We start from the raw sequence: 25,506 nt of genomic DNA on the forward strand, positions 1-25,506 counted from the left end.
CCTTAAAGGTAAAAATGTTGTATTCCAAACTGTTATGTGCATGTGGCACTGGTGTCAAACTGGCGGCCCGGGGGCCACGTCTGACCCGCCATTATAATTTTGTGTGGCCTACAGAAGGTATTCAATGTGTATTAACTTAATAATTTGTGCTGAAATAAAATTATATTAAAATTTCTGTAGGCCTCAATGACATATTTTATATTATTTGTTATTTATATATATTTTTTAAATAAATACAATTAAAAATATTTATAAAATATGAAGACATTATTATTTTTCCCTTTTTTAAAAAGATTAAAACAAAAAAATGAAAAACGAACATTGATTGTTTTTCCATTTTGTTTTTTTCTTAATTAAAAAATATAATAATTAAAAAAAAAAAATTAAATTAAAATGAATGAAGTACACAAACATACATTTTTCTCGTTCTTAAGTAAACAAATCAAAATTATTAATTAAATAAAACTATTTTATTCCATTTTTAATTATTATTATAATTTAAACAATTTAAATAAATATAAATGAAGAAATAATTTGAAAACATTTGCTTTTAAGAGACTCAAAAAAGATGATATGGACAATTTTGAGGTTAACATTGTCTCTAAACCAATCACTGGCACACAAAAATAGATGTCGATTCATTTACTAATGGATTACTTGTCGGTTAACTGTAACAGCCCTCTGCCAACCCTCCCAGTCATGATAGAATTGGCATCTAGTGCCGGCAATGAGTTAAATATTTATATGAGTTGGAAGACGTAAAAGCCTGGTGACTTAAAATGTACATTTTATAAATTAAATAACAAAACAAAACAAACGGGGGAAAAAAGTTCAATATTAAAAAAAAAAAAATCACATCAACTTTTTGTTTTGAATTTTAATGAAACAATTTTGAAAAACAAATAAATTAATCAGAAAATATTCACTATTTGTAAAATAAATGCATGAATACATAAATAAAAATGTAAGAAATTCAATGGGAAAATATTTATTAACGTAGTGGCTGCCTATGATGGCGCTAGGCGTTCAATCCAATTGCTGTTAGCCTCTCCCAGCTTTGGACGTGTCGCACCGTGAGTGGCAACCAATACGTTGACAATAAATAATTTTCTATTGAATTTCTTATACGTTTACTTACGTAGCCAGCTTAATCTGAATGTTATTTTCGAACTGATTTAAAACTGTATTTTTTTGTACGCAAAACTAAATTTAGACGTGTGAGGCAAATCTATTTTCTCTTTGAGTTTCAGAAATGGATCAGTGCCATGTTTTATGAGAGATGTGTGAGTGTTTTTTTGCCCCTGAGTGCATGTCCAGCAGGTCACACTGCTCCTTGTAAACACAGTCCGACTTGCAGAGTGCTCTTCTTGTCACTGTAAAGAGATCACTGCCAAGTACAGCCAAAGCCATCTGCACCAGACCTCAGATTGCAACATCTGTGACACGCAAACACATACACACAAAGACTGTGTAGCTGTCATATATCGAGCATATGGTTGAAAACCCTCCCATTTAACATAAAAAAAAACAAGAAAAGAAAAATGTGATGGCCACAACGTCAGAGCTGACAAGCTATGTCGAATTAGTCTCAATACTTTCTCATCATAAAGGGCACTTATTCACATTATGCTGAGGTCACTCTCATAGCAACTGTCAAATTAGGGCACATTTTGATTTGATTGGCCACCTACGTGCACAGACAGACAATGATGAGTGAATGTTCATCCATGAAAACTGGATTCTAATGGTTATGTTGAAGCAGTCGGTGGTTCCGAAGATGCTGTCGAGCTATTCTGTGTACATGGTAATTATGAGGAAGCTTAACTCCATCTCTGCCATTGACAGCGATGGACATTCAAACATTTTGACTCGAAGACAAAAAAGGCAGTCACGACTAGGCATGTGCCAGTATGAGATTCTGATGGTATGATAACATTTAGCCAATATATCACGGTTTCACGGTATTGCAATTACAGCTCTAAAATGTGTTACTTTGTGATATCTGGGTAAAAAAAAAATAATAATACAGACATTTTTTTACATTGAACAGGATTTTTATTTGTCAAAATATATTGGCAAATTGGAACATGAAAATAATGTTAACATTAATTTAGATAATAACAAAAAATAACTGAAATATTCTAAACAAAATTTAATAAAAATGCAGTCCTTTAGGTGAGCCTAAACCCACAGCCACAGCTTAACATTATTACCATCTGAGGCAAAATAATTGAATTATTTTCCATAAAAAGCACATATGTATGACTCGTATTATGTTTGTATTATACACACACTCTTTCAAAACACAGACAGCTGCCAGAGAGGGGAAAAAAAACATTTTTCCACCGCTAGACACACTAAACACGCTGGAGTTAATGCTCTTAGCTGGTGGGAAACGTTCAAGACAGAGTCTCAATGTCGGTTGGCCCTCCTCCTCGGCCATCTGTAACTTTTCTGTAGCCGAAGTATTCCCATTCCAGCTATTTAGTTTTTTTTCGATGAGGTGAAAACGTTCAGGAGTTTCACCTCCTCCAGCCATCATGTAGCACAGCTGACTCACTGACACTGAGCAACAACTGTTGGGAGGGTTGAGCCTTGAAGCTGCAAGCGAGGGATTTCTCCCTGCATTTTTGGGACATAAAAAATCACTAATACCGTAGGGATGACGCATGACGGAAAATTTTTGCAGTGTTGAAACCATGACATTTTCATACCATGGTGTGCCTCGAAACCGGTAATCGGCATATGTCTAGTCTCGACTAGCAAATCAGTCGACAATTTTTACAGTTCAAATTCTCTTTTGAATCCTCTTAAGGCAAGGCAATGTGAATTTATTGGTAGAGCACAATTCAACACAAGGTAATTCAAAATGCTTTACAGTACATCACATGAAGATCCACAAAGATGAAATGATTAGTGAAAATCACATTAAATTCAATAGAAAGTTAAAAACAAAACAAAACATTAAATGAAATGATACATACAAATCATGTTAAATCATCAAGAGAATTTTAAAACAATAATTGAAATTGGAAATGAATGAATAAATAAAAACCAAATAACTTGAAATTTAAAATACATAGACAGTTGTTAGTATGTTGTGGTAAGCAATAGCGTTTGTAGCCCTGATTTAAAGGAGCTAACAGTTTGAGCACACTTCAGACCTTCAGGTAACTTGTTCCAGTGGCGAGGAGTTTAGTAACTAGGGCTGTCAAACGATTAAAATTTATAATCAAGTTAATTACAACTTAAAAATTAATTAATCGTAATGAATTGCAATTCAAACCATCTATAAAATATGCCATATTTTTCTGTAAATTATTGTTGAAATGGAAAGATAAGACACAAGACGGATATATACATTCAACATACGGTACATAAGTACTGTACGTATTTGTTTATAATAACAATAAATCAACAAGATGGCATTAATATTATTAACATTCTCTTAAAGCGATCCATGGATAGAAAGAATTGTAGTTCTTAAAAGATAAATGTTAGTACAAGTTATAGAAATTTTATATTAAAATCCCTCTTAATGTTTTCGTTGTATTAAAATCTGTAAAATTTTCAATAAAAAATAAACAAGTAGCTCGCCATTGTTGATGTCAATAATTACACCATGCTCACTCATGGTACTAACCCATAATATCAGTTGGACCCAAGCGCCAGCAGAGGGCGCCAAACACCAATAAACAAGTAACAAGCGGACATTACACTGTACTGTCATTTCAATCTGTTTGAACGGGGCATGTGCGTTAATCCGTCAAATATTTTAATGTGATTAATTTAAAAAATTAATTACCGCCCGTTAACGTGATAATTTCGACAGCCGTAATAGTAACTAAACGTTGTCTCACCCTGCTTGGTTGTTGTTCTTGGAACGTACAACAGACCAGCTCCAGACGACCTTATGGGTCTCGATGCTTCATAGAGGTCAAACAAATCAAGCATGTATTTTGGTTTGAGGCCATTATGTGTTTTGTCGACAAGCAGTAATATTTTATAGTCTGTACTTTGACTCACTGGAAGCTGTGTAACAATTTCATAACCGGTCTAACATTGTCCAGTTTCCTTGTATTTGTAAGGATTCTGGCAGCAGCATTCTGTACTAACTGCAGCTTCCTGACTGATTTTCCCCTCCTTTTAAATAAGTAAATATACCGTTGGAATGGTCCAATATACTAAAAATTAATGCATGGATATTTTTTTCCATGTCTTGTTTAGTTATGGCTATTTTTTAGGTGCTAATACTCCGATGTAGTGACGAACTTTAGATTAGAGATGTCCCGATCCGATATTTGGATTGGATCGAACGCCGATACGGGCAAAAAAAGGCGCATCAGTATCGGATCGGCCGACACGGAAAAATTCCGATCCAGACTTCCGATCCAATTTTTGAAAGTCCGGTCCGGGTTTTCCAGTGCACCGATTTACATAATCCATTCTAGTTTTTGCGTCGGTTTCCCTAAAATCCGGTCCGCATTTTACCGCAAACCTTCAACACACTACATTACCTTCTCCCAATTTCCCGAGAGACTTCATCGGTAAAAATGTCAGCTGTCTGGGATCATTTCACCTTAAAGGACGACAAAGAAAGAAGTTTTAATACTACAACCAACCTAATCAAGCAATATAAGGAGTATCATGTTAAGAAAACTGAAGACAAAAAGAAAGGTCCTACGCAACGAACACTGGCAGAAACTTTTGCTATGCATGACAAACTGGCACTCATCAGTCCCAAAGCCCAGGGAATAACAAGAGTCATTGCCGAAGAATTCATTCTGGATGACGAGCCATTATCTCTCGTGAGTAAAGACGCATCATCCAACACTTAGAACCACGGTACAACATGCCCAGCCGTCATTACATCCTTGAGCGATTCGGCCGTGGAAGATTCGAGAACGATTCACAAACATCCAAATTCCGATTATTGAAATATGTCGAGTAAAGCAGAACTAATACACAGCGCGGTCTTCGTGACGCAATGAGAAACGGACCGCATTGTGTCCCGAGAGTAAACATCATGCTTGTCATAGACCCGGGTAATGCCAATGCTCAACTCATGGCTTTAGCTCAACTCATGCCGCTGGATAAAAAACACAATACCTGACTGCTGCTGACAGCCGCTACAAACTACGTCAACATCGTTTTACTGTAGATAATAGATATCATATGTATATAGAACTAGATGCAAAACGACACTCGACGGTGTTAGCAACATTGAAGTATGGAAAACTAGATGCATGAGTAAACGGCCGCCATCTTAAAGCAGGAGACTTCCCTAGTAGGCTGTTGTGAACCTAATTAACTTTTTATCTAAAATACTCCTAAATCGGCAAAACCTTCACTTGAATCTATCTTCAAAACAGTTTTAAAACTTTCACATGTCGAAAGTAGACAGAAGGGAAATTATGGAATAACTGGAGCAATTTTAACAACTTTAACAGTTGATTCGCAAAATGAAATGAATTGAATGTAGTTTAAAGCTGCTGATACAGAATGGGGACTTGAGTATTTTATTTACTGTTTTAAAATGTTAACTTGATACTGAAATAGTCGTTTATTTAAAGAGCATACGACATGAGAAAAAAAGTCTTAAATAGCATTATTATGGGAATTAGAATCATATTTTGAGACGATTTGACTATATACAACAATTTAGCAAAGCGCAGATGACGAGAAATTAGTATTTTAATCTGCCGGTTAGCCACGGCTACTATTATAGGGCTCTAGCCTCCCCAACAGGTGGATGACGTCAACGGGAGAACTGGCTCATTGGTTTTACTATTCAGCCCATTAAGGGGGAATTATTCAGAACGAGGAAAACGCGACGAAGAGAGCCGCAAAATGTCATCGTTTCAGTCTCTCTACTCCAATATTTTTACAGGATATTCTTTTTATCCAAGTATTTTTTTCCCCAATAGCTATATAAATGGCTTGAGAAGGACCAGTCAGCCCGTCAAGGGGGAATTATTCACAACGAGGAAAACGCCACGAAGAGAGCTGCAAAATGTCATTGTTTCTGTCTCTCTACTTCAATATTTTTACAGGATATTATTTTTATCCAAGTATTTTTCCCCAATTGCTAAATAAATGGCATGGTCATGACAAATAACGGTCTTGTGCTAAATGGAATATGAAATAATAAAAATGCACTTATTCAGGACGACATGGCAAAATTACTCCATAATGGTCACCTTTACTGTCGCTCCTCCCGAACGATATTTTATGACACCTAAATCGGGCTTATGTCATTTCCCTTCCCCGGCTTAGGAGAATGTAAACAAACCAAGAGGTGTGACAGCTTGCCGACATGCTAACCCGAACAGAGTGATGTTTCAAAGTCTTCGAAGCAGAAAATCACACATAACTAGCTCGGAACTTTTGACATGACGACTGGGTTGTCGATTGTGTTCGCTGATCGGCAAACCACCCGCGGGAGAGCAATTTACAGTTCGTTCCCTGGAGGAGGGCGGCTGCAGTTGTTGTGCAGCTAACGTGCAGCTAATGTACATGAGGAGAGCTTTTTACATGCCTATCAATGATCAAACGTAAGTAGTCCTTTATTTAAAGAAAGTTTGTAGTGTTTATTTTGTAATCGATGTATTCGTGGCTATTTTTAACACAAAGTTGCCATTTCTGATCGGGTGGAAAATTTGACAGAACATTGGGCACACCAAGAGTGCAAAAGCTGAGCATAGTGCTCGCCTGGCGGGGGTATGTGCGACAAGGAGCATGTCAGCCACAAAATGCAAGCCACCTCCGTATTAAAATGATCCCAGTATTTGACATAATACAAAACAAGATGTTTACTCACTTCCTCGTAAGTCCTATGGTCCCACAGTAGTAGGGCTTGTTTTGGCCAATATCCACGGTAAATGGGAACCTTTTGAAACTCCAAAAAGGCGCACACGCCTCTCCCTCATACAGCAAGATTTTTCTGCAGCCGTTTGGCTGGCATGATGCGAAAAATAAACCTATTAATCCGCAAAATCAGCTGAATCCTTAATCCTCATACACAACAGTACAGCTGTATAGTGAAGAGGACTCCTTCTCCCGTACGCGTCACAGCGCCATCTTCCTCAATGCAAGACTGAACCCGGAAGTCACTCATTTTCATGGCGCGGGATTCAAAAAACTAAATAAATATAGCGATCGCTTCCACACACATCCAAGCGGTCCATATCATTCAGGAGCATAAAATACCGCGTATTTTATGAAGTAAACATGCTTTTTCATGTCACATGCACTTTAAACCTGAGAGGCTTCTTATACAATTATTGTAACTAATGCACGAAACATTAAAAACATCTAATAGCTTGGTGGGTTTGTGGGATTTTCCACTGAGGTTGTGTGTTTTGCTTTTTTAAGACAGTTTACAATATTATTTGCACGTTTTACTGACTGACTATGCCATTTCTGTTTGTTATTTATAATGTTTTGTGTTTGTCACTGAATAAACAGTTCAGTTTCTTGTTACCAACCGTTGTGTGTTATTCAAACTCACCTAATTCAGCTGGCTAGTTGTTATCAAGAGTACTAAAACACTTTTCAACATGAGTCTGACAACTAAGTAAGGAGGCTAAATAACTTTAAACTAATACATGCTCAGATAGGTCGGTATCGGCCAGTATCGGTATCGGATCAGAAGTGCAAAACAATATCGGTATTGGATCGGAAGTGCAAAAACCTGGATCGGGACATCCGTACTCTAGATGGCTGTGAAATTTTAGGTCTAACCCCGGTAACACACCAGGCACATCTACGGCACGTCAGTGATGTCGGCGCGTCAACTTACCACTGACGGTCGCCCCCAATTTCCATAGGATGCGTTTTAAGAGCAGAGCGTCTGTGGAGGGGCTCGATTAGTTCACGTGAGGATTGCAAGATGTAGCGGGTATTTAAAGATAATACAACAACCATTTGCCTTTCAGATTGGCCAGCTTTCTTTCTGAAAGACGAAAAAAGAAGTCCTGCGCTAAAGACAAATGCAATCCCAATGACAAAGATTTTAACATGTATTTTACAAATGAAATGCCTCAATCAATCATTTTTTTTCCTATGAACTGTTTTCAAAAGCTTTATTGATTGTTTTTTCTCAAGTTAAAGCGCCACGCAGACATTAATAAATTTAATTGCATAATATTTTGAAAATTGACCGGATCCACCGTATTTTTACACGAGTGACTTCTGGTCTGCCCGATCCTACTTAGGAGTATTGATGCAGGAGAGTCGCGCCTCGCATCAAATAATAAACTCTGCTGTTCTTTGCGAGTGCAACGTGTTGAACCGCTAAAGCATGTACTGTAAATAAATTATTCATAATATAGATAAAAATGTGTACAATAATATTTTTGGGGGGGAATCCCCAATGCACTAAGGGTGCAAAGGTTGAGTCACAAAGCAGAGAGGGATAACTGTATACAGAATTAAAAATAATAATGATTTTAGCAAGAACTGAAAGCAAAATTGTCAAGACTAGGCACGGGCATGGAGGACCCAAACGCAGGGAAACAAAAGGCAGCAAGAACCCAAAGGCAGGTTGGTGGAAAACTCAAAAATACTTTGATGAAAAATAACATAAGTTCAAATGAAAGTCCAAAACAGCTAAGCAAACAAAACTCAGGGTACTAACAAAGAAATCAAAACTTACTTGAAGAGGAACGAGGGCTTGGACACAGGGTAGACACTTGGCTAGACACATGGATTGACAATGACCGAACAAGAACAGACAGCACATGGGGAACTTAAATACAGACATGGGGTAACGAAACAATGAGACATAGGAGGTTGATACAAGAGGCAGCGGATTGGTCAAGACAAAGGAAGCAGGCCACAACAGATAAAATCAATGGATAATCACGTGACAAGACACACTAGGGCATAAACCTAACACAACTAAACTCAAGGCATGACAAAGCTATTAACTTTTGTGAGGCACACAAAATGATGTGGTGGGCCAAATCTGGCCCCTGGGCCAGCGGTTTTAAACCTGTGAGGTAACATACACTACAATAACATTAAGTACAATGCACAATAATATAGAATAAAATCTTATGTAATTAGCCTTAAAATAACATTTTGTAGTTGTAGTTTGCAGTGGTCTAAAACTGCACTGCATTATAGTGCCGCAGCGATTAATCGATGAACTCGAGTATTCGATTAGGAAAAAAAAGATTTGAATTAAATTTTGCTGATTCGAGTATTCGTTTCATTAAAGTGGCATTGTAATGGTTTGTTTTGAAAGTGTTTGTATTTAGTTTTATTTTTGATTTGGATGGATAAACTGCCCTCTAGTCTGCCTCATTTCACATGGCCGAATCCAGCTGTTCCATGTTAAGACCAACATATGCCAAGTTTTTGTTTGAGCTAATGTTTTTTTGAATGCATTTGTAATTTCGTTTCTCGGTATATTTAGCCTTTTTTGTGGGAATATGTGTCACCGTTTTTTAAGAGTATTGTGGAAAAAAAAAAAGTGAACTTTTTTTAGCATTTAAGCTAGCTGACTTTTGCTATGTAAGTTAGCCAATTGTTCTTTTGTTGTACTTCGATCCTTATTTTTTTATTTTTTTATTTTTTTTAAATACCATTTGAGGTTCATTTCAGGTATTTTTATTTTTCATGTTCCTTATTCGATTACTCGATTATTCGAACTAAAAAGTTTGTCGATTAATCGACTACTAAAATAATCGCTAGCTGCAGCCCTACTGCATTATAACGAGTGCTATTACAGGTAGTCCCCGAGTTACGACGTACCAGACTTAATTACGACGTAATTTGGACTTCACGACGCTGGCTCTCGTCTGCCATTATGTCTTCAGTCGTTTTTTTTTTTTTTTTTCTAGTGGCATAAGTGTCTTGTCCGCCATTTTCCGCTTATTTTTTTCCCTTTATTTTATTAATATGACGTATACCGTAATTTCCCGAATATAAGGCGCACCCGTGTATAATGCGCACCCCAAATTTATTTGTAACATCTAGGGAAAAATATTGTACCCGTTTATAACGCGCACCCTAATTTTAGCACCAATAAATAGAAGAATACAAGAAAACAGAGCTCGTGTACAGCTACAGAAATGTCATTTTACTGACTGGTGAAACACAGCACAAGCATAGCATATTGGTAGTTCAAAACATTACCATAAACTGACAATATTTACGGTAATAATACGATTTGACAACTTCTCCAGCTTACCAGAATCTAGGAGAAACAAAACAGATGTGACTTTTCTTTTAAAGGCTGCTGTATAACTTGCTCGTTTCATCATGATGAATAAATGTTTCTTCCATGGATTGATACGGTAAAATGAAAGTGAGAACGTAAGTCAGAAATCCGTGAGAGCTCATCGCTGTGACCACGACAGTAACAATAGGAACTATTGTTATTTGGGATTGAGTTTCCTGAGGGACAGATATAGTTGACGGACACAGAAAGTCTGTGTACTTACATTTGTTATGGTCCGAGTTGCGGAGCTGCAATAAACGTTGACTGAAATGAGTTCAAGAAACTAAATTCCGTGCTTTATGAAGAGTAAAAAAAGCAGAATTTAACACAGACGAAATCATTCGGCCGATTAGAGTGAAGTATTACCGAAACAAAATGGTGACGTCACGTACCGTAATGGTCGGCAACGGGTTGCCGCATACGTTTCTTCAACACAACGTGGCCGTGTCAATAAAAACAAAATCGGTATATATATATATATATATATATTTCTGTCTCCATCCATGTACCCGTTTATAATGCGCACCATGATTTTACAAGTTGATTTTGGGGGAAAAAAGTGCGCGTTATATTCAGGAAATTACGGTAATACATGTTTTTAGACACAGTGATCCCGAATCAAAATCCGTGAAGGAGAAGTGTAGTTTATTTACATTTTTTTGTGTGTGTGTGTCCATTGTATTTATTCAGATTTAGCATTGGAAAGAGATACATATAAGACATGATTTCTCCCTTTTTTTCCCAAAGTACAATTCTTTATTAAATTCTTCATTGAGTGAGTCCTCTCAAATCAACTCATGCTGCTTAGAACAGGAGACGACACAACACAATGAGTTGCCATAGCGACTACAGCCAATGTTTAAAAAGTTAAACAAGGCCTTTGAAAGGTAGTTGACTGGCCACTTCAAAGCAGCTCCCTTGTCACTTATTGTTTACTTTAACCAGCTGCAGCTGCCTGGTGAGAAAAAAACGCTTCAGGAGGGAGAGTGAGTGGCTGTATGTGATCGGATTGGACATCAATGTAAAATCCTGCATTTTTTTTTGGTTTTTAATTTAAATAAAATCCGCAATGGACTGAAGGCCCGATGTTTGAAGCGCGAGGTATCGAGGGATTACTGCAGTTATTTTGAGATGTAGGGGTACTTCAAAGTTTCTTTACGTCGGATTTACACAGACATTTGGGTTACGTCGCCAGCGTTGGAACGAAAGTCGTTCGTAACCCAGGGACTGCCTTTATTCATATTTCAGTTACCTTAGTCACTCATCCAACATTAAAGATGCAGTTTTCATATATGTTAATATCAGTCAATTAAATTCAATTTAATCCTTAATCCAGTCTGGCATCATTTTGTCTGACGAATCAGAAGATCCAATTTTCATATGCGGATTTTCTTGACACTTTGCTTTTCCCCACCTTGTGAGTTTGATGGTCCAATCTTGTCTCTGTGTTTGCCACTTCACCTCCTCTTTTCCCTCCTCCTCCTCCGCCTTCCCTTCTCCACCCCCAATCCCGTAAAAGTGTAAGTGCTGATTGCTTTAAAAGACCATACAGACGCGTTGGCAGCCATTATCTATGGTTAGAGAGGAACGAGTAGAGAGCCAGGCCTTTTATCCTGACGACTTCGCTCCCGCCGACCCCCCTGCTGGTTTGTGTATGTCAGAGCCGCGTAATTTGGCCCAATGTATGGCCCAGCGTGCCGCAGTTAATGAGGGGCTGTTTGGGAGTTAAACGCACATGAATAATCATCCGGGAACCGCCACGACACGGCACAAGAGAGAGATTTGGAGATGTAGAACGGCATGAGGAACAGTCGGATCAGAGGCAGCGTATGGAGACGCTTTGTCCTAACTGCGATTATCAATATGTCATGTCGATCATCGTATGTTTTCCAGTGGATGTGTGTGCCTTGCCAGGGTGTACCCCGCCTCTACACCTTAGTGCATGTTTAAACATACAGGAAAGCCAGCTAGTCTGACTACCCAGAACCAACTAGAGAGGAGAAGGAGCCTAATAGTCAAAACGGGGCCATTCATATGCTCCGGTGAACTTAAGTGCATGGCTGACGGTCGGGGGGCATCGCAGCAAACTGTGAAGCTACAGCGATAGAGTCCAGTTGTGGAGGCAAATGTCACCATGTCACACCGACCTGCATCACTGCAAGTTTCCCTCTCCGGTTGAGACCTTGCTAGGCACTTTTGTGCTCACGTTTTTACTTTTCAGTTCAGAGAAAAACGGCTTGTTTAAAAATCTTAACATTTTTCCATCCAGGAACACCGTTTCATTTGCCCAAATGTGCTATTAAACGGACATATTTGATGTGAGTGGTGCATGCCAAACCAGTATTGACTCTCTCAGTGCCAATGATGGCAATTAACGTCCTACTCCTGGTGACAAAGAATTTGAATTGAAAACAGAAGGATGAAAAGAGCCACCTGATTAGACATTTATCATTGTCAATGGTGGTGAATGATTTTAGAACACCAGTAACGCTTTGGATTTTCAAAATCATCGCTGGCCATATGGTGGTTCTGGTTTCCTATGGAGGGCCAGAACTAATTTACAAGTAATCGATAATCAAATTAATCTTAACGAGCTAAACTATTTTCATAGCCAATTAAGCTTTTTGAGACATTGTTGACCTAAAAATGGTCCAAAACCTCTTTTTTTCTATAACAAAAATATTTTATCATATATGTAATTTTTTAAATTTACATTAGAAAAAAGAAAGAAAACCAAGAGGGGAGTATATACACGGTACTCATTTTTACTTTGTTTTATGAAATAGAAGGAAAAAAATGGTAAAACAATAAAAATATGTTTATCTTTTTTTTTTTTTTTTTTTAAAGGGAAAAAACAGCAAATATTCTCTGTAGATTATCTGTTCGCTGAAAACTACTAAAATTGTATTTATTTATTTTATATCTTAACTTTTTTTTGTAAAAAAAAAAATAAAAATACGATAAACAGTCAAATCCTCCTATTTTTCCCTTTTTTTTTTAAATCAAAAGAACAATAAAAATTCTATTTTGTCTTTTTTAAAACAAATCTGTATATTCTCTGTTCATTGAAAATGATTAAAAATACAAAAAACTTTTAATTTTTTTTTATTTAAAACAATTTAAAATGATCTTTTCTTTTTTTTTTAAAAAAAAAGGGGGGGGAAACTGCAAATATTCTCTGGATTCTCTGTTCATTGAAAACTACTGAAATTGTATTTATTTATTTTTAGTTCATTCACTTCATTTGTTTAAAAAAACAAATGAGTAACAGTTTTTTTTTTTTAGATCAAAAGAACAATAAAAATTCTATTCTTAAAAAAATACACCTGTAAATAGTTTTCTGTAGATTCTCTGTTCATTGAAAACTACTAAAATTGTATGTTAATATTATTTTAACAAGCAACCTGAAGTCAAAGCATATGATTCATTTTCTTGGGCCACTCAAAACGGCGTGATAGGCCAGATATGGCCCCAGAGGCTAGAGTTTGACACCTGTGAGCTAATATAGATCTCACATTACTTATACTGTCAGTGCAATTTATAACACGACCATTTGAAAGAGAAATTGTAATGAATAATGAAGCACTTACACATAATGTTGTTTCACTTGAATTTAGCCTAGCAAAGTTTAACACATTTTCCACCATACAGAACCACTACTATTGCTCATTTTCTTTTGCAACTTCCATCCCCATTTGCGCCTCATGCATATATCTTTCAGATGCCTGTTTACACTGCGAGAAGAGCGTGCCCCGTGGCTCGAATGTCGGCGCTCCATCACAAAACCAAACATTGTGCGTGTGCTGTCGGCCTGGCAAACTGGTTTATAAAGGTGGTAAACACGTGTGTGGACCTGCCAAGATAATGAATAGGCGAAGCAGTCCATGCATACTAATGTTATGTTGTAAGCAGTTTTGTTGACAAGTGCTAATACTTCTTTCATACTATCATCAAAAGCAGCTAATTCAACAGCAGCAATCCAAGCGAGACATGATGGATTGTGACCTTAATATAGGTTAGCCGAGTTTTGAAAGTTAAACAACCTGCAATAAATCATGGAATTATTACAATGTGCTCTAATTGGTTAAGGACTGTTTATTTCCTAAAGAGGTAGGGAAAAAATTGGGTTTCTCCACTTTTTAATTTGCAAAGTGCATTTTCATTACAAATGGCAGTTTAATGTTTGCCTCCTTTGTCATGCAAAATGCTCAACGCACTGGCAATCTATTAATTGGACAAAAACGCAGTGCCAGCGTAAATCCTGGATTTCTCTCACTGCGTCGCCCCGATCCCCTCCCTTCGCCCCTCAGGTGGTAAGTGGCGCTAACATCTATCAGGCCCAGAAAGCAGCCAGACAACTCCAACATTCTAGCCTACTCCATGCCAGTCCTTGTAGCCTGATGAAAGTGCTACCAAATAAGCTCAAAATAAACATGTCAGCCTATTGTGTGCTAGATGCCAACAGCCTATTAAAAATAGTAAATATGAGGGACATGCGCGGCAATTATGCCGGCCCCCCTGTTGAGTGTGGATTTTAGCTCATCTTGGATGCTTCCTCCATTATTTATATTAGAAGACCATTCAGCTTCTTGTTTAATTCACTGGCATTGAAAAATGAGCATTCACAGCTAAAGTTGCCAGATCGAAATGTCAGTCTCCAGCCCAATCACACAGGAAAAAAATCCACGTTTTCCTTAAATTCAGGCATTAGTAGTTTTTCATTGCGAAATTTCAGTTTTTGATTTATCAATGCAAATTACCCAGGTTTAGTCACTTGTTTTACATTGCATACAGCTGACGATGCTGATATTTTTCTTTGGGCAGATATTGAAGCAATAAACAACGATATTGTCTATATTCACTTGACAGTGTTGTTTTTGGCAGCATTCTTTATTTTTTTCTTGGTTTTAGTCTTTTGGACAAACATAGTCTTAGTCATTTTGCCTAGTTTTAGTCAACAAAATCTCATATGAATTTCATTTAGTTTTAGTCGACAGTTTAAAAATGTCTTAAAATGTGTGTTCGTCTTTAAAATTCAAAAGTTTGAGTCCAAAAACAAAAGGTTCCCAGCAATTTCAAATGAGCATAAATATTTTGTGCACATATTGTAGTGTAAAAAAAAAAATAAAACCAATTTCATGATGATAACGCACACTCAGCAGGAAAAGTAGTACAATGGTAGCTCGACATACGATCACATCAACATACGATCCTTTCGACATCCAAAATAAAAAATTTGGAAATTTAAAATTTGACTCGTCATTTGTCTCGACATATGACGACATGCTCGAAATAGGCTGATTTATGAATTTCATTGTTTTCCTGCAAGACGGACGGATTTTCTTGTGAGAGAAATCAACATAGGTCCCAAGAAGGTTAGTGCAGGTGACGCTTACCATTGAAATTAAGATGAAAATGAAAGAAAAATATGACTGTGGTGTGCGCGTCAGTGAACTGGCTTGACAACACAGCTGGAATATGTCTATGATCTCCAAATCTGACCTCCGTTCGCCAGTCTTTATAAGTTAAATGAGAATTATTATTAGTGCAACATTGGCAAGGAAGTCATCAGCTCCGTCAGGTTTTTCATCGTTTATTTCAAAACTTGGACAACACAACACGGCTACAGTCTGCAGTAGTTGACGCCAACAACAACAGAACATTACAAGAGAACGTAAAAAAGTCCCGCTCTTCCGCAACTTTCTCACTCTCGTCAGTCACATGCTGCGTTCAGGAACAGAACAGGATGCAAAACACAACCGCCACATTTGTTATTAATATTATTTTATTATTATTGTTCTGATTTACATTTAAAATGTATTTGTTTTGCAATGTGTAATTGGTATTTGTAATCGTAACCGCAGTCTTTATGAAGAATTTGGCATACGTTTTTGGGCTTTGGAATGAATTAATCGAATTTTAATGTATTCTCATGGGAAAATCCCACTTGACATGCGACCGTTTTGACTTACAAACAAGGTCCTGGAATGAATTAAATTCGTCTGTAAAGGTACCGCTGTACATTATTTTCAATTAAACCCACCTAGAATCCATGAACTGTACCGTAATTTCTGGACTATAAAGGACACCTGATTATAAGCCGCACTGGCCAAAGTTCAGAAAATTTTAGAATAAGCCCACTTATATGCCATACCTGACTATAAGCCGCAGGTGTCCATTCTGTATCTTAACATTGGATATTTACATAGATGCTACGCAGAAATATTTGATTGATCAAAAATATATTTATTAGCCAGATAAACACGCATCAACATCACCGACATGTGTTGTCTGAATGCTTAAAAACAAAATAACTTTAAAGAACAGGTCACTACATTTGCAAAGATATATAATGCACTTTACCTTGCCTGCTAAGCTTGATGTAAATTAAATCCTCTAAAAAATGGTCAACACCTGGCGCTAACCATTATATAGTAGCTTTGTTGTGGTATACTGTGGCAATATAGTCCTCCGAGTGCGGGCTGAAAACGCCTGATCAATGCTAGCATCGCGTTCTCTTGTCGGAGCAAATAGTGGATGCCCATCCATTTAAAATGGTTCTTTTGTAGCAGCATACTAGTCCTTCTCAAAAAATTAGCATATTGTCATAAAGTTTATTATTTTCTGTAATGTACTGATAAACATTTGACTTTCATATATTTCAGACTCATTACACATAACTGAAGTAGTTTAAGCCTTTTATTGTTATAATATTGATGATATTGGCAAAAAAGTCAAGAAAAAACAAAAATCCCTATCTAAAATAATTAGCATATTTCATCCGACCAATACAAAAAAGTGTTTTTTAAAACAAAAAAACCTTCAACCTTCAATTAATTATATCAGCTATGCACTCAATACTTGGTTGGGAATATTTTTGCAGAAATGACTGCTTCAGTGCGGCGTGGCACGGAGGCAATCAGCCTGTGGCACTGCTGAGTTGGTATGGGGGCCCAGGATGCTTCGATAGCGGCCTTAAGCTCATCCACAGTGTAGGGGCTGGTGTCTCTCAACTTTCTCTTCACAATATCCCACAGATTCTCTATGGGGTTCAGGTCAGGAGAGTTGGCAGGCCAATGGAGCACAGTAATGCCATGGTCAATAAACTCAGGCTGGTAGTTTTTAAAAGCCTCAGGAATCTTTCGCAGGGGTTTTGAGTTAATTTGTTGATTCAGATGATTAGGTTAGTAGCTTCTTTAGAGTACCTTTTCATGATATGCTAATTTTTTGAGCTAGGGATTTTTGTTTTATCTTGACTTTTTTTTTGCCAAAACCATCAATACTAAAACATTAAAAGGCTTGAACTACTTCAGTTATGTGTAATGAATCGAAAATATATGAATGTCTAATGTTTATCAGTACACTACAGAAAATAATGAACTTTATCACAATATGCTAATTTTTTGACAAGGACTGTATACTAGTAGTATCAGATGGAGCAATATTCATCTAATAAAACCCTGAGTTTTCGAGTAAGTCTGGCAAGCTTCTGGCAAGCTTTATCTGTGCTACTGTAGCGGCTGAGAGCTATGTCATGGCAGAATTTTGAAAGTGATTCTTTTAAAATATGTCAAATAATCCAAATTTATTATTTTTAACAAGAAAATATGAAGCTTGAAATATAGGGTGGGGTGGGGGGGGGACATAAATAAACCGCTTCCTTATAAAAGCCACAGGGTAGAAATGGCGATGAAAAAGTAGCAACTTTTGGTCCGAAAAATACGGGTATGTAAAAAGAAAAAAGAAAGAAAAAAGATGTCCGCGTGTTTAAGAGGGTGCTCGGCACGCTAAAGTTGATAATTCTAAAGCAAATGCTATGCTAACGCGATGAGTTACATTTAGTGTGTGATGATCACTCGGCGCAAACCTTTAAAGTCTTAAGCAACATTGCATATTCTCTCTTGTTGTCTCAACAACAAAAACTGGCATTCATCTCATTGTTTTTGTCTCCCAAGACACATCTTTAGCTCGTCGCATCATCGTCATGAAAAAATTTTTTCATTGACGATATATTTTCATTATCTTCGATGTTGACGAAAACAAGAATGACTCACAGCTAGGATTGGAAAGTCAAGTCTCCAGCCCAATCGCACAGTAAAACCCACTCGGTTCAGTGAAAATCAGCCCAAATTAGAATTCCATTCATGATAAGAAGAATTTTTTAAAAATGTGAGTAATTGCGAGCTAACTATGGGCCCAATGCGATTCATCACAATTAAGCATTTTAATCTCGTTACAGCACTAAAAATAATTCAATAATTACAAGATTTAGATTACCCATGATGCTTATCAGCGAAAAAGCAACAATTCCACCACTTTTGACTCATTTTAATCGGTAAATATACAGCGAGTTGAACAGTGTGACCCAAAAAAACAATCCAATAAAACCAAGAGTGATGGAAGAAAAATATTTTATTCCTAGATGGAAAATGAATGAATGAATAATTGAAACCTTAAACATGCCATTTAAGGAAAAACTATGGAATTTTATAAAAAATGACATCCTTTTAATTGGCATCCTGTTGAATGAATGCATTCTTGAACTGTTGACCACTGTTGAAAAAACAGGAATTTTTGCGTATTGGCAGACATAAAAGCAAGTGGTAGCTCTGCCAAACAGTGACCTTGAGTAAGTAAGCAATGTGCCATTTTAGTAACCATGGTGAATTCAGGAGGAAATTCACAGAATCCCAGCTCAGATAAAGAATCTCAGCAGCAGATTTTTCAAGTTTCCATTGCGCTCTTGCGATATATTTTAATTTTGAAACGTCTGAACAACCTCTACCTAAAATTTAGGCGTTATTAGTTTTTCATTGCGAAATTTGGGTTTTGTGAATTATCAATGCAAATAACCCAGGTTCAGACACTTGCTTTACATTGCATACATTTGATGACACTGATAGGCAAATATTGAAGCAACAAACAATTATATTTTCTATATTCAGCACTTTTTTGTGCAATTTATTGTATTTTTTTGCACTATTTCATTCCATTCGAGGTCTTTTTGGCCTTGCTACCTCTGATTGCAAAATTGCATTTGTAGCATTTGCTGTGATTGTGATATAACAATCCCTATTTGAATATAACTACTGCAACACCCGAAAATTAAAATGGGCACTGCTTCAAGAATGATTGTCTCCACAATTTGCTATGGAAGTTGTCCATTCATCCAGAAGATTTGAAACAAATGATTATATTATGTCAAAAATGACTGGTTCGGATGCAATACCATATTTTAAACAGACATACGTGTACATGTTAAAATGTTGTGAATCTCGAAAAGGGACACCAGAGTGGCATATGACTCCCTTGTGGCAACATCACTAGACATTGCCAGCTGCCTCTGACAGGGTGCCATCCAGACAAGTCACACTGCTGTCCTGTGTGTCCAAGACCAGTCAACACACACTCCTAAGAACACCATATCCCCTCGAGGCCATCACTCACCAGTCACTCTTGAATGCTTCCTAGACCAATCAGGCACCGTCTCCTGAGACATGGTGTCACACATTTAAGGATGCATGACAAAGTGCTCCTTAATTTCCCAGTGGCCACTGTCTGCAGCCTGCTCTCTCCCTTCAAACATGCATGTATGTACACACGAGCCCGCCGGAGAGAAGGCTGTAAAATAAAAGAAAGTGTCCATATGTCAAAGGAAAACATGTCAGGTGAAGTTTGATTAGCTGCAAATGTCCTGAGACCATTTACAGCCATATAGAGTAATTAGAGCAATCCTAAATAGTTAGATGAGAAATATGCTTATTTTAAGCTGTGACGGCAACTGTCCATGCTATTTTCTTGCTCACGTAAAATACCCCATGTGCACCTGAGTCCCACCAAGCAAGGCTAAATGTTAATTGCCTGGCACGGTCAGACGGGACTCAGCTCCTTAATGGCCTCTCGAGGCGAATGAAATCATCCGTCCAATCAGATTTGATTATTTGTGTGACGTGTTCATAACGAGCAACGTCACTCTTACGCATCGGAAGTCGTCTCCACAACAACACAGATAGTTTCTTGTCGCTTTACCAACGTCACGTCCGCTCGTCACTAATTGGTCCACTCCGCTATCTGTTTGCTGTGGCTTGCTCCGTCCTGGGAATTTGATTCGCCGGACAGTCGCCAGACTCAATCACTGGACCAGCGGTGAATCTAGAGTTTCAGCTAAAATGTTAAGAGTGTAACGGTATTTGCATTCGTCCCGTACTGTCATGGTACCAGGTATCACGGTTTGGTGCAAGCTACGTTTGAGGAAAAAAATAATGAAAAATCCATGTTGGGTATCGGAGTAAGTCCTCCTTCACTCCAGGGGGCGGTAGAGGTTATGCGCCTAAAACCCAATCACTGACATTACGGAAAAAGAAGGCAAACCAAAACAGATGAAGAATTTATCATTACAGTTGTCCGATATGCCAATAATATTGGCCGATAAAAGCATTTTAAAATGATATCGGATAATATCCACATCGGTTTTTGATTATTGGGTTTGGGCCAATATACGTGTGGCTTTCAAAGTGAATGTAGAAGCCTTCTGCCTTTGTCCAAGGGCTGGTCATAGCTTAGCACAGCAGTTATGGTTATTATACCATTACATTTCTCCAAGCCAAAAAACTTGGGATTTGTTATGTGAGCATCATCATTATTAAAGCGTCTAGTGGGCATCACAATACAATTAACCATAATATGTTTAGTCCATATCGGTATTGGTACGATATTTGAATCGGATTTTTGGAGTTGTACAATAATGGAAGGTCAGTTATCGGTTAAAATGTTATTATCGGACAACTGTAGTTATTATTGATCACTACTAGGAAAGTTATGGGAAATGTGCAGCGTGGGATTTAGACAATATAAAAATATGTCTCATTTGGGAGTGTATGTTCACTGGTAATGGTTTACAGATATCTTTGTGTAATGCAGTGCTTCTCAATTATTTTCTGTTACGGCCCCCTCAGGAAGACGTAAATGTTTCGCGCCCCCCACCCCCCAACTCTCTGCCGTCAATGTAGTATGTAGTAATGTAGTATCATTTGTCTATAAAAATATTATTATAAGTACACCTCTGCCAAACATTGTCTTTTATTCTACCAAAGAAAAAAGTAACATAGATCAACTTACAATAAAGTACTTTATTAACATTACTTTGTTTGTAACAGAAAAGACTTAAAGCGCATCAATTTGTCTGAATAAAAGTCACATCCACACTGTAAAAATACACTCAAAGTACATTTTTTGACTATTTGATACTGAAAAATAAAATTTAATAAAATCATTAAATATAAATTTCAAATCGATTAGCAATATTAACTCATGAGGACAATATGCCAAACAATTTGACCGAAAAACAAAAATTAATAAAACAAAAACGATAGTTCCATTGGACAGAGGGACAGTTTTTATTTTTGCTGCTCGCAGTATCAGCTCCTTTGCAATGGTGTGGGGTTATTTAGCACTGAGCATGCTAATAAACAATGATCTCTAGTTTACTGATATAACACTGACAAAGCGGGACGATTGTTGGCAATATTCGGCACGTTTTCGCCAAAAAACAATTAAGCGGCTTATCAACGAGATTGAGGTCTAATGTCTTTAAGTGACGTCTTAATTGATTTGGCTTCCCAAAAATTTTATAGACAAGTAAACAGGGTGGTCTTTCCTCGACTCCCACTGTATTGAAAGTAGAAGCCTAAAGCCAAACGGCCCGAAAACAGCGAATTCCCGGCAGCCAGGGGAGAACCGGAGGTGAGTGCAGTTGTTGTGACGCTCTTAAGCCGAACACGGCACTACTTGTGCGGACATGTGAGAACCGGAAAAGACAGCGGGTCGCTGCGTGAGCCCGGCCCGAAAATGGCGGACAGGTCTTCATATCTCTTTGCGGTGTGCTACTACTGTGCTCTTGTTTGGTTTACAAATAGTGTGCATACTCTGAAAATGACAGCGCCACTGCCACACACTGGAGTGGATGTGCAAGTACACGTTATTCTAGTATGGCAGCAAAAAAGTATGTCCCCTGAGGTTACATGCGCCACCCCCAGCATCGCTCTGCGCCCCCCCGGGGGTGCGCGCCCCACTATTTGAGAAGTACTGGTGTAATGCAACATTAAAAAGTAGTATTTTTAGTTAAAAAAAAAAAAAATGTTAACAAGATTGTCAACTAGCGAGTGCTACCTGACTTTAACAGTTATCTCAGTTGAGCCCCACAAAAACTAGTGTGTTGTGGATTTTTGCACATAAACTCTGAATTAAAGAATGTTAGAACAAAAAAAAACACAGATTCACTAGTTTGATGTTTTCTTAATAAATAAATACAAATAAAAGCTGCTATTTAGTTTCATCCAATAGGACAAACTTTAACTTTTAAATGCTGTGATAAAAGAAGCCTTTTTGTTAACTCTGTTGTGTCGAACCCATATCAAACCACGTACCCAACCGTGACTTTTGTGTACCGTTATACCCCAACTAAATGTGCTTCCGCTCCACTACAGTCGCAAGAGCGACAAATTATTGATGGCAGTTATTTGCTCAAGTTGCACAGTTATTCAAGTTGTCTGCACATGGCCCATAAAATGGGGATTTTTGTTCACGGGAATGGCAGTTTGGATTCATTACTCAAGCTATTGTGGATGCTCACTCACATGAAACAAGGTGGAGTGGATGGCGTCAAAGCAAGGAAAGGTATAGCCCCACAACTCCATTGTAAACATAGCTTTTATGCTGGATGAAAGAAGGAGTCCAATTTGTAGGAGCTTTCAGGGTGCTGTGTATGGGTTGCATTGTAGAAAGACATAAAGTAATGTTAGCAAGCCATTTGTACCGCACTTGCACAATTACAAGCATTTTCTATCAATGTGGCTAAGGCTTTCTATGGAGGATGATCATACTTAATGCTGTGTGATCACAATTACTGTATACGGCCAATGTATGAAATGAATGAAAGATACAGTACTTAGAACATGTGAATACAGTTTTTGAATTCGGAATATTAAGTCGTGGGCTGCCATTAACGGTGATGGACGTCCAATCCATTTGGATTGGGAGGGGCTGGCAGCGATCGAATGAGATTGTCATCATTTATTTATTTATCTTTATTATTATTATTAGGCAAAGGTGTGAATTTGTGTCTTTACATTTCATTTTTCATCATTTTAAACTAATATTATTAAAAAATGTAGACAGCATTAAACCAAAGTTAAAGCAACACCAGGTAATTTTTCAACCTTTATGAAATATTTTCATAACATTTGTGATAATATGTTGACTTTTATATCTTGAGGGGGTCTGTATCGCTTTCACCGGAACTAATTAACTTTAAGGAGGGTGGCAGGAACCCTGTCACACACAAAAAAAAAAACCTACAAATGTGTTGACTGCTTTACGGCAAACGTCTCTTCCGCCTTTCCCCATTCATTATAAAGACGGAAGTCGATGCCAACGCTTGAGTGCGAATGCTGCAAAGATGGCAGGGCAACAAAAGAGATAATAAGTTTTGTCTGAGTAGGAAAAAAGAGAGGCTACCAGGATATACAGAATAAACATTGGCCCGGCTTTGACGCCCCCCCAACCAAACTCGTCAGTGCTGACGAGTTTGGGTGGGGTGGCCACATGGTTGCTAACCGTCACATGCTATTGTTTAGCCACAACTGGATTCATGACCTTATTACTATTCATCCTTCACACAGCCGCTGGAAACAGAAATGTTTAATCCATCTGCAGGTGACCGGGAGATTGATTTTTGAATGATTGATGATTTTACGGCATTATTCGGGTGAGCGCTGGTCCCCATGGGAAGATAAAACACTACCGCTTTTTTCCACCTGTATCACTAAAATCGACCAAAACTGAGAAGCTACCAAGTGTTGCTTTAATAGTGAAACAGTATTAAAACTGCTGAACCGATATCACAAAGTGATGCCATGTTTCTCGTGCTGATGCTGAACCCATCATAAATTGGAATTCACATTTACCAGTCTATAGGCTTTTTTTAAAATCATTTTTCTTCTTTTATTATCAAAGTCTAAGTCATTAGTCCCTGATTTCAAATTAGCATAATCTTTTCTGTATGCTTTAGTTTTCATGCAATCGGCATGTTTGATATTGTTATATTAGTGGCACTATATTCAAATTATATGTTCACACAAAAAACAATTTACCTTTTCAGTCCTTTGCATAGTCATATACATTTTTCATGCAGTTGTCTAAATGCACGTTGTTTTAATACACAGTGCCAACGTAAGTTAGTAAAATATCGCTTTGTAATAGTTTTGCTCTGCACAAACATTTTAATCTGGATTTGCACAATAAATAAATACTAGAGTTTACATTAAAAATAAACTGAATCAATTTTTTTTAACCTGTCCTGTTCAACTGCTGAGACACGGAGAATATGAATATGAGTGTCCTTATTGTCTGAACAGTTTTATTGTCTGAACAGTTTTAATGTATCACATGGGAGTTATACTCCCATGGTGGTTGTTCATTATGTTTTATTTATGAGGAAAAATCAGAGCACAGGGAGGGTTCATGGGGGCACAGAAAGGAAGGAAGCTGGCAGAAGAGGAGAAGAACAAACAACAACAAGAAATACACTGTTACATGCCAATGCTACCTATGAACATAGTGGTGTTAAAAATATATGTATAAATAAAATTCAGATTATAATTCAACAACCCTAATTACATAAAACAAGTGTTTGCATTCAAGACAACAATTTTTTGTTGACCTGTGTTATTCTTTTAAAATGAAGAGGACAGGCAAACTTGAATTTCAGCAATATTTTAATCATGATGTTAACGCATAATGAACCAAGCAAAGTGCATTAAAACGCAATATGAAGTTCAGGCTGTTGTTGGACACAAATACAGGAGCAACTTGCTCGGTTGAATATCTGTTCAACATAAAAGAAATGAGTTTGCCTCTGTAATGTAGCGATGTGAGCAATATGATTGTAACACTTGAGATGGTCTAACGTTTTTGTCCCTACATATAAAATATACCGAAAGGGGAAAAAAGATATGCCAAGAGGGTCTTGTTTGTATAACGTATAGTTGACAATGGCATTGGAGGAGCATTGGAAGCCTGAAGCGCCGGCATGTACAATGCACTTAGTACATAATGTGACAATGAAGATGGGATAATGTTCACAAAGAAACTTACGTTCATGAATAATGCACTCCTCTTTACAACTCTTTGAATACGTGTTGGGTAGTGCGCAAACAAACAATGTTTTGGGAAACAGGCATCTCAATTCCAATGAATAAAACTGTTAGTTATGAGTTTGA

The 25,506-nt window shown here is 37.4% G+C and overlaps 1 protein-coding gene across 5 annotated transcripts in view; it reads left to right on the top strand.

The window, feature by feature from the left end:
- Positions 1–25,506, top strand: part of kiaa0825 (KIAA0825 ortholog) — a 306,720-nt gene that overhangs the window by 225,717 nt on the left and 55,497 nt on the right. The window contains exon 23 of one of the 5 annotated variants that reach the window (XM_057831005.1): positions 13,950–14,276. The exons of the other annotated variants lie outside the window; for them this stretch is intronic. Coding sequence (XP_057686988.1) covers positions 13,950–14,058 — 109 coding nt within the window. The 3' untranslated portion in view covers positions 14,059–14,276. Of the gene's footprint in view, positions 1–13,949; positions 14,277–25,506 lie in introns of those variants that run through there. 5 annotated transcript variants of the gene reach the window in all.

Source organism: Corythoichthys intestinalis, chromosome 3 (assembly GCF_030265065.1).
Source record: "Corythoichthys intestinalis isolate RoL2023-P3 chromosome 3, ASM3026506v1, whole genome shotgun sequence".
Lineage (NCBI taxonomy): Eukaryota > Metazoa > Chordata > Actinopteri > Syngnathiformes > Syngnathidae > Corythoichthys > Corythoichthys intestinalis.